This window comes from Salminus brasiliensis, chromosome 24 (assembly GCF_030463535.1).
Source record: "Salminus brasiliensis chromosome 24, fSalBra1.hap2, whole genome shotgun sequence".
Classification (NCBI taxonomy): domain Eukaryota; kingdom Metazoa; phylum Chordata; class Actinopteri; order Characiformes; family Bryconidae; genus Salminus; species Salminus brasiliensis.
The window spans coordinates 17,922,903-17,940,209 of NC_132901.1; the positions used below are offsets into that span (position 1 = coordinate 17,922,903).

At 38.4% G+C, this 17,307-nt stretch overlaps 1 protein-coding gene across 2 annotated transcripts in view; it reads right to left on the minus strand.

Moving 5' to 3' along the window:
* Nucleotides 1-17,307, minus strand: part of LOC140546864 (hepatocyte growth factor activator) — a 64,033-nt gene that overhangs the window by 12,240 nt on the left and 34,486 nt on the right. For both annotated transcript variants that reach the window (XM_072670287.1, XM_072670286.1), the window contains exons 2-10: nt 16,290-16,353; nt 15,896-15,989; nt 13,287-13,360; nt 11,481-11,621; nt 5,411-5,542; nt 5,206-5,316; nt 4,109-4,283; nt 3,020-3,117; nt 119-368 (exon numbers count right to left, since the gene is read on the minus strand). In XM_072670287.1, coding sequence (XP_072526388.1) covers nt 119-368; nt 3,020-3,117; nt 4,109-4,283; nt 5,206-5,316; nt 5,411-5,542; nt 11,481-11,621; nt 13,287-13,360; nt 15,896-15,989; nt 16,290-16,353 — 1,139 coding nt within the window. The remainder of the gene's footprint in view (nt 1-118; nt 369-3,019; nt 3,118-4,108; nt 4,284-5,205; nt 5,317-5,410; nt 5,543-11,480; nt 11,622-13,286; nt 13,361-15,895; nt 15,990-16,289; nt 16,354-17,307) is intronic.

Genomic DNA, 17,307 nt, shown 5'->3' on the forward strand with positions numbered 1-17,307 from the left:
ACACACACACACACACACACACATATATATACTATATAACATTATATTATGTAGCACCCCCCCACCCCCCAAACACACCCTGCGCACAGACATGGCACACACACACACACACCCATACTTGCGTAAGAAGCAGTGAGCGGCGGATATGACCCAGCAGGATGAGACCAGGCTGCCGGCGCAGAATTCCTCACCGATGTACAGCGCTGCCATCCAGGGGTGAAAGCCGGGCAGAGCAGACGTCCCACCCATAATCCGCCCGCGAGGAACGCGCTTCGCATGCCTCCGCCCACAGCCTGCCGTGGGACCCGGCGCAGGGGTGGGTGACGTACTCGGACCAGGTAGCTCCAATACAGAAACTCCACGACCCGCTACGGAACAGAAGAATCATAATGACTTGAATGGATCATGATTCATTATAAACGATTCAGTGCATTATTGAATCTTACCATGATTTAAGAACACATGAGGAAATTCCACTGGGATTTGAATCAGTTTGATTATTTTGGTACAAGGCATTGAAAACACAAATCTGATCAGAACCTTTACTTTGGCAAAGAACCCTAAGTTCAAGTGAAGGTTCTTTAGATCTTTTAAAGGTTTTTCACATGGCTCAGTGGTGTCGGAGACCTCTTTAGGTGGGTTAATGATGTTTTCTCCCCTCGGGGAACCAATGCTGTCCTCCGAGCAAATCACCTGCCTGGCGATGCCACATTGAAGGAGACGTGTTAAGTCCTTACCCTCCTATTGTCGGTTGCATTGCTAGTGCTAGGAGGAGCTACAACAGGTGGGTTAACTGACAGGACCAATTTGGGAGAAACAAAGTGGAAATTCAACAAATAAAAAAAGGTTCTTCACCTCTCTATCAATCATGGTTCTTTATGGGACTATTCAAAGCCTCTTTCAGTGTAATGAACATGTCAATGTATTTAGACTAATTTAATGTATTTGCAACCGACCCCCCCCACCCCCCAACTCACAGATATGTAATATTGCATAATTTTCCTCAGTAAATAAATGAGTCTAATAAATATTTTTGTCTCATTTGTTAGATTCGCTTCTCCTTATCTACCTTTAGGATTTGTGTGCAAATCTGATGTAGTTTTAAGTCAAATTTATACAGAAATCTAGAAAATACGAAAGGATTCACTAACTTTCAAGCACTGCACTAAGTGTGCTTGCAACAGGCTAAGGTAAAGTTAACACCCCAGCAGCCCGAAACCCAAAACCAAAGACGCTGACTGAAATGATTCCACTGTAAATGTCCAAAATGATCGCTTTGAAGACTTTCGACTGTGTAATATTTTTGGGCAACTTGCTTGAACAAGTCTTTCCTGTGAACCCAATTAAGACCAATTCTGCAGAACGCGGCTTCTGATGTTTGTGCTTGTGGACAAAGAATGGCCATCATCGCTTTTCATTCATTCAGAGAAAGCCTCACAGCTCTGATGCGCTGTAGCTCCTCTAGAATTGCAGCAGTGTTTATTTAGTGCCGGTTCAGGATTGTGTGTATGTGTGTGTCCAACTCCTTTTGAAATTAAGTTATGAAGAAATGTATTGACATGTCATGTCGTGTTGAACCCATTTCGAAAATGTAGTCAAAAGGTGCTTTATGTTTGAGGGGATTTTTGCATTGTTTGAGTCCTATAGTGCTGTTTAGTAAACTGTATCCACCATGATTTATTTCTTTTTGTATAAATGCTATATGGACAAAAGTACTGGGACACCTGCTGATTCATTGTTTCTTCTGAAATCAAGGGGGTTAAAAAAGAGTTTATTCTACTCTATCTGTCCAGGGATGTTCAGGATGTTGGATGATCACCACCCCACCTCATTAAATGGAGCACTAACCATCAGTCCAGAGAACACAGGTCCCGTGCTCCACAGCTCAAGATGTGTGTGCATTTGCACATCTATGCAATGAGCAATGGGTGAAGCTTAAAGTAGCTGAATGCATTCATTAGAAGGTGTGTCCACAAACATCTGGACATGTAGTGGAACTTTCCTCTGTTTTTAAGATCAACTAAAGTTGTCAGATTATATTAAATGAGAAGCTACATATACCCTACATACAGATCGCGTGAAGATTGGCCGCAGTTTAAACATGAAATCTAATGATATAGGGGGATATAAAGGAAAACAATCAAAAACGCGAGGGTACGGAGCTCTGTAGATGTTAGTATGTAAACATATTATATAAAATGTGATCTAGGATTATTGACTTTGTTTACCAATTTTCCAAAGAATGCACAATTATGATCTATTTAAAGGTACTGTACTGATGAAATTTCATTCCTAGACCAGATATTAAATACATTATTTAATATTAAGGGGATACAATATATATATATATATATATATATATATATATATATATATATATATATATATATATATATATACATATAGCTATGAGAGTGAACAGTGAGGCACTGCCAATTGACAATGACAGCTTAAACTGGTCCCAGATGTGTACTGATTATTGCTGTAATAGGAGATATACTTTTCCCATGGGAGACTGGAGTCTTCCAAGATTACCCACATGGGGGTGTCAGAACCCTCAACATTTTCCATCCAGTACAACAATGATCTAATGTTAGCTGCCTAATAGTAAATTTACGTAGATTTTAGAGCACCATACCACTGAACTGGTCAAAAAATAGGAACGCTCTGAAACAAATATCACATTCATCTTAATTGTATTGATCCTTCCACACAGCGAGAGGGTTAGCAAATCCCATTGTTCAGTATCCTGTTTCAAGCAAGATATCAAGGGAAGAAAGGACTTGAATTCATGTGTAATTTAAATCCCCATTACTTGAATGTCTCTTTACTTTTTTTTGGAAAGACGTTGGACTAAAGGAAATACTTTTGGCAGTTGAGATTCATTAATATCAGACATATATGACAGCATGTAAGACACAAACGGACCTGCAAGGCCAATTATTACCATAGTAAGCTTTAGTTGTGGGCTGATAATGATATCGGCTCCTAAGGCAAAGGTTTTTGTAATTTTACTTACACGGCCTTCTGGGACAAGATGGTACATCACAGTATTCCCAGTAAATTGCCCCGTCCTTCAATGTGTAGCACCATGGCAGCTTGTCATCATCAGGGTTCCTGTGTGTCAACCACTTACTGAATCAGCAACCAGTACAGTCACTCACTTTCAGCGCGCCCAATCAGCAGCTAATACAGTCAGCCAAAGTCACACAACAACCATGCATACTCAAATCGGCAGAAAATAAAGTCAGCCACAATCACCCAGCAACCACACACTCACTCACAACAATGATACCAGGCATACTTTTCCCGTCGTTATGATAGCAAAGACGCACTGACACACACTAAATCAAGCTGTGCGGTAAGCGGTTGGCGGCTCGCTAAAAGATCGCTAAAATGGGAACCCAAAGGCGTATTACACACTAATTTGCATTGCTCAGTAACCACAGGGGTTTCTGTACAAACTGGTGAGTCTATTCTCTGGTAATAGAAGGTGCCCATCGGCACACCATAGGCTGTTTAAGGGGTTAAAGTGCATATTGACCTACTTTAATAAAGGGTATTTTATACATTTTATAGTCTTTTTTATACCTAGCCCCCCTTTTTAAGGCAACGTGATGTTTGGGCCATAGGGCTTCACATATGTTTGTGATTACTCAGGTGTGGTTAATGGTTTCATTAGTGAAGATACAGAAGGAGTCCGAACCCTAATCTTCTCAAGATCAACTGTTTGGAACATTATTAAGAAGAAAGAGAGAACTGGTGAGCTTGGTAACCATAAAGGCCCTGGTAAGCTAAAGAAGACCTTCACCACTAAAGAAGAAGAAAAAATGTAGACATAAAGGCCCTCATACTTTCATGCGTCCTTTACATTGGCATGGATGTTAAGCAATACATCCATTTGAGCGCAGTGACATGGGACCGTGGAGGAGGTCATGACAATGTACTTAATGTTATCATAGTATACAACACAGATATATCTTCTTGATAAAATTTACAATTCTACCCATTATGTTGCATAACACAGAGAGTAGGGGAGTTCACAAGAAGGTACCAGGAAGGTTCGCCTGGTGCGTATCAAACATAGTAGATGGCAATGTGGTCTAACCTGCAGAATGAATGATCACCCAGTCCTGTTACAGCGGTGTCGTAAACATTGTCTACGGTGACCTCATCATACAGCAGGTCAGAGTTCCAGGGCAGACAGGAGGCGCCGGAGAGTGTAGTGTTAGCGGTGCCGCGATAATGCACGCCAGTGTCCTTGTAGCATGTTTCATCAGGTCCTAAACAAACACGCACAGACAGGCGAATGTTACAACTGGGGCAATAGTGGAACTGACCTTGTAGGCCTTCTCGGTGAAAGGGGCCATTAAGTAGAGGTCTAGTACTCAATTTGAGTTTGGCAGGGTCTGACAAAACATTTGGCCTCTATATCACAACACTGGGCCTGGGTCAGGGCTGGGTTTGTTTGTTTGGCCGATAACGAGGGTGGGCTGGATGCCACATTCACCCTTTCGGGCAAACTTGGTACTGTATCATCATGTAGGGCTTCTGTAATATTCCCTGTCCTGAGCACTCTGCCTAGGAGCTTCAGGCTCATTGGTGGGCTTCAGAGAGCCGCTACCAATATGCAGGAGACTCCCCGAACTTCCTGGAGAGGTGGGATGTCTGACACTGTGCTGATAATTAACACTGTTCATTTATTACAGTGTTGAATACTAGTTTATCCCAGCATTAGTAAAGGCATTGGGTGGTTTTTACACTTTTCTTTTTTTCAATTTTCTTTTTTTTCAATTTCCCTCCCCAATTTTAAAAAGGCTATTAGTCAACCCAATTACAGTACTCTCCCCTTATCACATGTAATGCTCCTGACACAGTGAGGGTGAAGATTACACATCCTACACATGCATAACCAGCCACCGCCTCTTTTCGAACTGCCGCCGAGGCAACGTCACAGGGCAACCAGTGCACTCAAAGGAAAGCACCTGGTACCCAGCACTGAAGCAACGGCTAGCATCCCACTGAAGTTATGTGGGGAGTGAGAGAGCCCTCTACCCACCCGGCAAGAGCAAGGCCAATTGTGCTCCCTCTGGCTCCTGCTGCTGATGGCAAGCAGTGTAAGACCCATGTCAATTTTTCAACAGAGCAAGACCACTGAAAGCACTGTCTTACTATGATAACATTCCATTGTTTGTAGGTACTTACTGATACTGCAGTGTGGTCCACTGTATCCTCGACTGCAGGCGCACACCTCCTCCTTTGTGGCTTCAATTACTCTGCAGATGCCCTCATTTTGACAGGGATTGCTCTGGCAGACTATGTGGAGACACACCCAGAAAGGTAGAATAAATGCACTACTCAGAGGTGAAGTGTCTGTTCTGGAGGGGGGGTGGGTATGTATGTATTTTACCTCTGTATCGTACACGTTCACAGGAGACCCCTTCACTGAGGCACTTGCATAGCTCCACGTTACGCAGGCGGATTCTTCCCCATGACTCCCCAATGTTGTAGAATCTTAGGTGCAGTGATTCATAGCATTTACCTTTTAAACAGAACCGAAAACAAAAGACAGGTAACTTCTTCACCAATCAAAATGTGGGTTTTTTTTTTAACCATAGATAATAGATACAATGTATCTAAATACAAATAAAAAAACAAGGTTCTCTGCAGTTTAAATAGCTTAGTTAGGTGAGCTGAGCTATCGGGAATTCAAAACACAATAATGCTGACTGTATGGCAGTCGCTTAAAGCACTGGTTTAGTTATCTAATTAACAGCACTGGAGATACATGGCTAATGCTGCTAACAAATGATAGAAGCCAATAGTCATCAAATATCTTCTCCATTAAAAAAGTATACTTATTTCTTTTAACATGCTCTTTTGGGCATGTAGGTTACAATGCTAACTGGTAAGCTAAAAGCTTACTTTACCTATTAGCTACACCTATTAGCACAACTTGTCTTGGTTCATCAGTTGCTTTTGAGGTAAGGGAAACATTTCAGTTTTCATTAAAGTTCCTTTAAATCTTTACTTCCATCCTTTGACCTCAAACCACATATGTTGGTGAATCAGACGTGAGTTACTGAATCATTGATGTCAGTTACTGAATCATTTATAGTATACTAATTTATAGTAGAAACTGAATCAGTTATAGTGATACTGATTCATTTTTTAGTTATTTACTAAATCCTGTATAGCACATACTGAATCATTTATTTAAGTCACTGAATCATTTACAGTAGATACTGAAATATTTATAATAGGCACTAAACCATTTGAAGCAGTTAATAAATTATTTATCGTATACTAATTTAATAGTAGAAACTGAATCAATTATAATGATACTGAATCATTCATAACTATTAATGCAGTTACTGAATCATGTGTAGCACATACTGAATCATTTATAGTATATAATGAGTCATTTATTGTAGTTACTAAACAATTTACAGCAGTTACTAAATCATGTACAGTAGTTACTGAATCATTCATAGTAATTACTGAATCATTTATTGTAGTTACTAAACTATAACTATACTGAATCAATAATAGCAGTTACAAAATAAGTCTTGGGTTCAAGACATTAACAGCAGTTCTCACACCGATGATGTTCAGATTACATCATGCAAAATGTGATCCAACCTTTTACCCACGGGCCAAACTACGAGTGAGTCTGATGTGATATCAAAGAAAACAGCAGGTAAGCGTGTGATCTAATGAAACTGAAACTCAAAGGTCAGTCAGATAGTTAAAAGGAAACACAGCTGATCTTGTCAAACACACATGTGAAATTCCTCAAGTTATAGACATAAACAGAACCCAGGTGTTCATAACACTACTCTGAAACAGCCCTGGACTCAGTTAGGCTAAGACGAGTAGGCTTGAGGCCTTTTCTTTCAGTAACCAATCAGGAAAAATGACGGACACTTCTCTACCAATGACAGTGGAGGGTCAGACAAAGGCCAAAGATAAAAGAGCTCGGCGAGAATGCGAGACTATAAAGGGTGAAACCTGATCATTAACCTGATGAAAGAGAAGGGGATAATGGGGTGAAATGAGCATCTGTAGAGAAACCAGCAGCTTACAACATACATAGTGAATAATGAGGAAAGCACATCAGTAAAGTGTGTGTTTAACACAGAGCTTAAACCAACACTGATTTTGAACTAGCATGGAGCTTACCAGCCACTTAAAATACCCCTGGTGGGGCTTAAAAGAATAAAGACTTTGCGGTAAATAAATGTTTTTTTGGTATTTAGCTATGTTAGCATCAAGCTATCCGGGTTAGCTCAGCGCTGTATGTGATTTTTCAGTCAGCTCTATTTTAATAACAGACACTTCTATCTCATAACAGAAACCCAAGTAACATATATTCAAGTAACATATATTCTCTACTATATTTCAGTTTTTAGAAACCGCTAAATAATTTTTACTAGTTATAGAATAATTTCTAGTAGACAATGAATCATTTATATCAGTTACTGAATCATTCACAGGAGATACTGAGATATTTATAATAGGTACTAAACCATTTTAAACAGTCACTGAATCATTTATTGCAGTTACTTAATCATTCATAGTAGATACTGAATCATTTATAGCAGTTACTAAATCATTTATAGTAGATACTGAATAATTTATAGCAGATACTGGGTCACTTATAGCAGTTACTATCATTTATAGGAGACACTGAATCATTTATAGCAGATACTGAGTCATTTATTGTAGTTACTAAATCATTTATAGAAGATACTGAGTCATTTATTGTAGGTACTAAATCATTTATAGAAGTTACTGAATCATACGTAGCAGTTATTAAATCATTTATAGAAGTTACTGAATCATATGTAGCAATTATTAAATCATTTATAGAAGTTACTGAATCATATGTAGCAGTTATTAAATCATTTATAGAAGTTACTGAATCACACGTAGCAGTTATTAAATCATTTACAGAAGTTACTGAATCATACGTAGCAGTTATTAAATCATTTATAGAAGTTACTGAATCATATGTAGCAATTATTAAATCATTTATAGAAGTTACTGAATCATATGTAGCAATTATTAAATCATTTATAGAAGTTACTGAATCATTTGTAGCAATTATTAAATCATTTATAGAAGTTACTGAATCATATGTAACAGTTATTAAATCATTTATAGAAGTTACTGAATCATATGTAACAGTTATTAAATCATTTATAGAAGTTACTGAATCATACGTAGCAGTTATTAAATCATTTATAGAAGTTACTGAATCATATGTAGCAATTATTAAATCATTTATAGAAGTTACTGAATCATACGTAGCAATTATTAAATCATTTATAGAAGTTACTGAATCATTTGTAGCAATTATTAAATCATTTATAGAAGTTACTGAATCATATGTAGCAGTTATTAAATCATTTAGAGAAGTTACTGAATCATATGTAACAGTTATTAAATCATTTATAGAAGTTACTGAATCATTTGCAGCAATTATTAAATCATTTATAGAAGTTACTGAATCATATGTAACAGTTATTAAATCATTTATAGAAGTTACTGAATCATATGTAACAGTTATTAAATCATTTATAGAAGTTACTGAATCATATGTAGCAGTTATTAAATAATTTATAGAAGTTACTGAATCATACGTAGCAGTTATTAAATCATTTATAGAAGTTACTGAATCATACGTAGCAGTTATTAAATCATTTATAGAAGTTACTGAATCATATGTAGCAATTATTAAATCATTTATAGAAGTTACTGAATCATATGTAGCAGTTATTAAATCATTTATAGAAGTTACTGAATCATATGTAGCAGTTATTAAATCATTTATAGAAGTTACTGAATCATATGTAGCAATTATTAAATCATTTATAGAAGTTACTGAATCATATGTAGCAATTATTAAATCATTTATAGAAGTTACTGAATCATATGTAGCAGTTATTAAATCATTTATAGAAGTTACTGAATCATATGTAGCAGTTAAATCATTTATAGAAGTTACTGAATCATTTGCAGCAATTATTAAATCATTTATAGAAGTTACTGAATCATATGTAGCAATTGTTAAATCATTTATAGAAGTTACTGAATCATACGTAGCAATTATTAAATCATTTATAGAAGTTACTGAATCATTTGTAGCAATTATTAAATCATTTATAGAAGTTACTGAATCATATGTAGCAGTTATTAAATCATTTAGAGAAGTTACTGAATCATATGTAACAGTTATTAAATCATTTATAGAAGTTACTGAATCATTTGCAGCAATTATTAAATCATTTATAGAAGTTACTGAATCATATGTAACAGTTATTAAATCATTTATAGAAGTTACTGAATCATATGTAACAGTTATTAAATCATTTATAGAAGTTACTGAATCATATGTAGCAGTTATTAAATAATTTATAGAAGTTACTGAATCATACGTAGCAGTTATTAAATCATTTATAGAAGTTACTGAATCATACGTAGCAGTTATTAAATCATTTATAGAAGTTACTGAATCATTTGCAGCAATTATTAAATCATTTATAGAAGTTACTGAATCATATGTAGCAATTATTAAATCATTTATAGAAGTTACTGAATCATACGTAGCAATTATTAAATCATTTATAGAAGTTACTGAATCATTTGTAGCAATTATTAAATCATTTATAGAAGTTACTGAATCATATGTAGCAGTTATTAAATCATTTATAGAAGTTACTGAATCATATGTAACAGTTATTAAATCATTTATAGAAGTTACTGAATCATTTGCAGCAATTATTAAATCATTTATAGAAGTTACTGAATCATATGTAACAGTTATTAAATCATTTATAGAAGTTACTGAATCATATGTAACAGTTATTAAATAATTTATAGAAGTTACTGAATCATACATAGCAGTTATTAAATCATTTATAGAAGTTACTGAATCATACGTAGCAATTATTAAATCATTTATAGAAGTTACTGAATCATACGTAGCAGTTATTAAATCATTTATAGAAGTTACTGAATCATACGTAGCAGTTATTAAATCATTTATAGAAGTTACTGAATCATATGTAGCAGTTATTAAATCATTTATAGAAGTTACTGAATCATATGTAGCAATTATTAAATCATTTATAGAAGTTACTGAATCATACGTAGCAGTTATTAAATCATTTATAGAAGTTACTGAATCATATGTAGCAATTATTAAATCATTTATAGAAGTTACTGAATCATATGTAGCAGTTATTAAATCATTTATAGAAGTTACTGAATCATATGTAGCAGTTATTAAATCATTTATAGAAGTTACTGAATCATTTGTAGCAATTATTAAATAATTTATAGAAGTTACTGAATCATATGTAGCAATTATTAAATCATTTATAGTAGATAATGAATAATTTATAACAGTTACTACACCATTTACATCAGTTACTGAATCATGTACATATATGTACAATATTTACCGAATTTACTAAATAATTACTGAAATAAATACTGAATCATTTATAGCATTGTGAACAAATGTGATCCCTAGAGTAGCTTTAAGATTTTGCAAATGACTAGTTTCTGCTGGATGCCTGCATTTCATTGTGTAGAGTGAGGATCTGGCCAACCAGCACTGGGCAAGGTTTACACGTCACGTTAGTCCCTACTCGGCTCGCTTGGAACCACGAGTGAGCAGGTTCTAAAAAGTTCCAAATTTGACTATTAAAACAGCAAAAAAGCAAAGTAGAGTCAAACAGAATATGTATATATGTAAGAACCATGCATTGTTACAAATGAGGCCCTTCTACAAAGTTTTAAAACTAGAGAAGCTTAAAAACATCTGTGCTGAAAAGTGCTAAAACACTCTGTGCTGTCTTGTGTTGAGGACATGAGGGCATTTCTCAGTAGGAAAATGATCGGAAATGAATAATATATCATTTTGTACAAATTCTACATATTAACCCATTTATTTTGGACTCGCTCGTGAGCGCCCTCTAGTGTCTGACATGTCTGACCCAGTAGACCTTCACAAATGGCAGTTCTACTCTCTACAAGTTTTCTAGTATCACCATGGATGAGGCCATCAGAAAGAAGGCTGTAGATGCTGATGATGCTTTGCACCATGCAACCTGTGTACCTGTTAGCTACGTTAGCCTATTAGCTCCAGTGCAAAAAGCACTAAAAAGTACCCTTCTGACACCAAACACGTCTTGGCTAATTGGCTACATCTACGATAAGGGGAGAAATGCCATAGTTTTAGGTCTAGTCTTAAACCGAAAGAGATCCCAAGGTCTCATTTCTAAAGAACTACACCACAGGATCTCAGGCTCTCACATCACACACACACACACACACACACACACACACACAGTCAGATACACTGCCAGTTCCTTAATACAACCATTCTTTTCAGTGAAAGGGAAGTTTTAATGTATGACGGTGGGAACGGTTTGGTGTATAGTGCAGCCTTAAACATATAGATCACTCACTCAGTTCACACACAGGCCCCATGAAGGCATCCGGACACACACACTCAAACGTCTGTCGGCGGGGTACCGGCGTACACACACCACCGTTCTTGCACGGGTTTGGCTGGCACAAGCTCTGGTCTCTCTGATCGCTGAAAAACTCTGAGGAGAGAATGACAGAGAGAGAGGTTTAGAGGTCTGTATATGTACACTATATGGACAAAAGTATTGAGACACCTGTATTTACTTTATGGGGAATGCTTTCTACTAGATTACGGAGCACTGCTGTGAGGATTTGATTGCATTCAGCAACATGAGCGTTTGTGAGGTCAGGATGTTGGATGATCTTGTCCTGAACGTTCTGGACTATGCACCATCATTCCAGAGAATACAGTTCCACTGCTCCACAGCTCAATGCCAGGGGGCTTTTACAACCCTCTAGCCCATCTTAAAGCGTTGTTGGCCGCCACATTTGTGCTCTGTCGGACTTGGTCTCTGACAAAGCGACAGGGATTGTGATTTGTACTCACAACCTCTGGGTGATAGTGCAGCGCAGTAGATCGCTGAGCCACTTGCAGCCCACAAAATCTTAAATTACTTTGGAAACAGTTTATAGCTAAAGCTTTTGTCAATCAAGACATTGCATCTAAATAGTGATAGTGAATATGATATAAGAGAGACAATATGAGATTATATTGTGAACTTCTGAGTGTGTTAAACAGGTAGTACAACTTAGAAAATTGCCTTTGTATCTTGCCTTTTTCACTTTTTAGTATAACGGCACTTGTTCTTTACGTTGTGTCATAATTTCATGATGAATGGACCAATAGAAGGTCTAGTTAAAAAGGTTTTTTCCTTTTTTTGCCTTTTTTCCTTCCTCCAAAATCTTCCATTTCCATTTCTGCAACACACTACAGTTGTGACATTTTACAAAAGTAATTTATCATATAGTCATAAACTAAGGCAATGTACTGTACACCAGTGTTCCAAATGTGTAAGGCCTGAGTCATGACATCATGTAGGTTTCTGGTTTGACAGCTGCATGTGCACACCTGCACTTGCAATAAAGTACGCATTCCGTGGAAAACATACATTAATCTGCTTCTGCCCGCACGTATTAACACACTGACTCATCTAAACACACCGTGTCAGGAGTTTACATCTTTAACGTCACTCACACCAACCGCCACGCAAACCCAACACTCCCGGCCACACAAACACAAACAAATCCCCCTGGGGCAAGCTGAGGCTCTGAGTAATCCAATCAAAGTTTGCTTCTGTGAAACTTTCTTACACAGTAGTTTCATGTGTATTATAAATGAGTCGTTCTATTGATATGTCCATTTTTGTGTCCCTAGCCCTTCAAGAAATGTCTGAACAATCAATTTAAACCACCAATATGTGTCTATGAATCAAGTACATAGAATTCTAAGCACTACAGAAGTGCTTGTCCCACCGGTCATGTCTAAAGTTCCCACCCCTTTGGTGGCAGATGGCAGCTGTGCAAATGCATGCACACATAGCTTGTCTAGTCCCTGCAGAGAAGTATAACCAATAGAACAGAACTCTCTGGAGCAGATGAACCTACTTAGGCAACATGCCTAATGCGGGGCATGGGATAGAGGGGTTCTTGTTGCTGATTGAAATGAAATCTTTACAGCAGTGCCCCAAAATCTAGTAGAAAGTCTTCCCTGGATACACAGTTACTCCAACATAAGCAGGACATTTTGGACATTTCCAATTTCCACTTAATTACTGACAGCTAGTTCAGTGAACTTTATTTAAACTGTTCATTTTTACTGAAGAAGAACGGAAGGGCCTTCTTACCGTTGAAAAGGCGTGGGCGTGGACTGCAGTAGCCCCACTTCAGGTCCCGGTCAAAGTTGTGTGTCAGAGAGCACCTGTGACATCCACACATAAACAAACAGAGGAAACAGGGGCTGAGTTTGTGAGAGAAGCCAGAGAGAACAGCTCGGTTGGAACCTTTCAAAAAATCAAATCTGTACACCCATCACCCATCCTGTCACACTCTCGGGTCATCGTCACCTGAGTTTTGAGCTCGTTCACCTGTGTATTCGTCCAGCTTCTTTCAGCTGTTATTCGTTTTTGACTGGGAGGTAGGGGTTGGGTTCTTCCTTCAGTCGCAGTGCTCAACTGGGTAAAGATCTTGGTGTCATGCTGCATGATGCTGGCAGATCAGTGAGCTTGTTCTGGAAGCAGCCATGCAAGGCCAAGCCACAAAACTACCTCCACCATGCTTGACTGATGAGCATATGATATATGTCTCATATGTCTAATTTGTAGAGGTTAATTAGGGATATCCAGTGGATCCGGATCAGGGCTGATCCAGGCATATTGTAATGGATCGGGCATTGGCTATTTTAATCCCTATCCAGTTCTGAGTCTATGTTTTAACCTCAGTGTTCAGAGCACCATCTGCTGTCCTCAAGGTGCCATTACTGGACATTACTCCAAGCCGGCAGCAGTGAGGATGTTTTGAGAATTTAAATTAAAAAGTTTCTTTATTTTAAAACCAGCATTCAGTGCATTCAGAACCAGGAGGGGGCTAAGACTAATGCTAATACACACACGCTACAGAAACCCAAATTATGACACATTCTCCCATTATAAACCAGTTCTTTCATATAAGTAGACCAACAACAACAACAGACATCAGTCCAGAGTGTGAACCATTACACACACAGACACAGGAAGTGATTAGACTGCAGTGTTTTAAAGGATCTGGGAGCTAACTGTTCAGTGAGAAGAGTCAATGACCTATGAAATGGGAACTGATCCAAATGGAGCACGTCCTGACACTGCTGGTTGAGATTCTTTCCGAATACACCCCTATCATGACGAGCACATGCTAAAACTGGACAGGTGCATGTTTAGACAAGTGGGCGTTGTGGTTATCTAGATGCAGGTTGCAGCCCTGAAACACACTGCTGGTGTACATCTGTTCTAGGTGCAGGAAGGGAACTGAAACACTGCGTGACTTTGAGAAAAGTTCACACATTGACCAGAGCTCTCATGATGTCAACTCCATGATGTCATGAGAGACACAGTGTATTAGCTTTCCTTATGTTCAGTCACAGCTGCTTCCACTCACAACAGAGCTACTTTACTGGCTTACATCCTATTTGGACAGGCTTAGCTTCACACAAACAGTTTAGCTAATCATCATGTTTTTTTGGAACGATTGGCATTGGATAAGATAAGATACACTAAAAGGACAAAAGTATTGGGACACCTGATAATTTCCTGTTCTCTGAAATCAGGGTTGTTAAAAAGGAGTTTATCCTGCTTTTGTTGGAGTAACTGCGTAGGAAAGGCTATCTACTAAATTTTGAAGCATTGCTGTGAGGATTTGATTGCATTCAGCGACATGAGCGGTAGTGAGGTCAACCTACCTTATCCCTAATTCCCTATCTCATCCCAAAAGTATTGGATGGAGCACCATCCATCATTCCAGAGAACATAGAGTATAGTGTTCCACTGCTCCACAGCTCAATGCTGGGGGGCTTTATACCTCTCTAGCCCTTGCCTGACATAAGGCATGGTGCCAATAGGGTCATGTTTATTTGCTTCAGATATTCCTATTCTATTGACAGTACTTCTCTACATGGACTAGACAAGCTGTGTGTGTGCATTTGCACATCTGTTTCAGCAATGGATGCAACTTAAAGTAGCTGAATACATTTATGAGAAGGGGTGTCCACAAACATTTGGACAAGTAGTGTACTTTCAGAATTTCAGTATTCCAGCCTTACTATTAGATATTGTCCAGGCCTCGTTCTTAATCCTCGTTCGTAATTCTCAACCCACTGCATCACTTAATGAGCGCTCTGGCGTCCAGCATTGTCTTGTTGGCAGATTAAGTCATTGTTTGTGGTTCTCCACCAGAACAGAAGACACAGATGCATCTAACACATCCAACACATCTGCTAAACATCAGTGTATGGCATGAGCAAGAACATATGAGCACATCTACTAGGCAGCCAGTGTACAACTAGCTGTGCCTGGTCCTAGATCCCTTCACACTCCTAAAAATAAAGGAGCTGCAAAGGGTTCTTTGAGCGATGCCATAGAAGAACCGCTTCTGGTTCTGAGAAGGAGCATTTTTCTCATCTCATACCAGGACCACATAACCTGAGCAGTTTCAGGGGTCAGCCGTGACGCTGACACACACACCCTTTCTGCGTCAAAGGTGCAGCCTGAGCATGGAGGTACCTCACTGTGATCGTGGGTGGACCTCAAATGTTTACAGTGACATAGCAACCCTGTGTGTTTCTGCTTCGTAAGTTTGCATGAATGTGTGTGTGGGTTGGAATAAGTGTGTATATGTGTATGTCACTGGGTTACTGAGTGTGTGTGAGTGTGTGAGAAAGAGAGAGAGAGATAGATAGTGTCATGTATGGCATGTCGGAACTCACCACTTTCTGCTAGAGCTCAGTGAAATGCAGTGATGATAAACAGTCCCACCCAGCCGGAACGGAAACTTACACTCCCTCCCATCCGTGGTGAACACTTTAACACACACACACACACACACACACACACACACACACATAGATGCAATGAGTTTCTGTGACAGACTTTTATTACAAATGATGGCTTCCACTAAACGTCCCCTTCGTAATCATTAACACCCATTAATAACAAATGGATAACAGAGCACAGTTACACAACTGAAAGACACACTGCCTGCTCTTCACGCTCTGTCACTCCGTCAGCACTAATGCATCCCAGAGACACTTCTGTTACACAAACACACTCCTCTCTCAGCCGCAGGGGAAGTGAGACCTGGAGGTGCGACAGCCCGCTTACCTTTCTGACCTTCACTGCTCGACTGAGTGGCCGCCAGTATCTCCAGACCAGGGGGCTGCTTGTGCTTTAAGAAGAGAGAGAGAGAGAGAGAGAGAGAGAGAGAGAGAGAGACAGAGAGAGAGAGACTTGATAATAATACATTCAACTCAAAGTTTTCCCATTCTGAAAAACACACTTTTCAAGTAAGAAAGAAAGGACAGAAGGAAGGAAGGAAAGAAGGAAGGAAGTGAAGGAATGAAGGAATGAATGAAGGATTGAAGGAATGAAGGACTGAAGGAATGAATGAAGGAAGTAAAGAAATGGAAGGAAGGAAGTGAATAAAGTAGGGAATAAAGGAATGAAGGACTGAAGGAATGAATGAAGGATTGAAGGAATGAATGAAGGATTGAAGGAATGAATGAAGGAAGGAATGAAGGAAGGAATGAAGGAAGGAAGGAATGAAGGAAGGAATGAAGGATTGAATGAATAAATGAAGGAATGAAGGAAGGAATGAAGGATTGTAGGAATGACTGAATGAAGGAATGAATGAAGGAAGGAATGAAGGAAGGAATGAAGGAAGGAATGAAGGATTAAATGAAGGAATGAATGAAGGAAGGAATGAAGGAAGGAATGAATGGAGGAATGAAGGAAGGAATGAAGGATTGAAGGAAGGAATGAAGGAAGGAATGAAGGATTTAATGAAGGAATGAAGGAAGGAAGGAATAAAGGAAGGAATGAAGGAATGAATGAAGGATTTAATGAAGGAATATAGGAATGAATGAAGGAAGGAATAAAGGAAGGAATGAAGGAATGAATGAAGGAATTGAAGGAAGGAAATGAATGAAGGATCCCTCCTTCATTCATTTCCTTCCTTCAATTCCTTCATTCATTCCTTCAATCTTAGGAAGGAATGAATGAAGGAATGAAGGCATTGAATGAAGGAAGTGAAGGAATGAAGAAATGAAGGAAGGAAGCAATGAAGGAGGGAGGGAATAAAGGAATGAAGGAATGAAGGGAGCAAGGAAGGAAGGAATGAAGG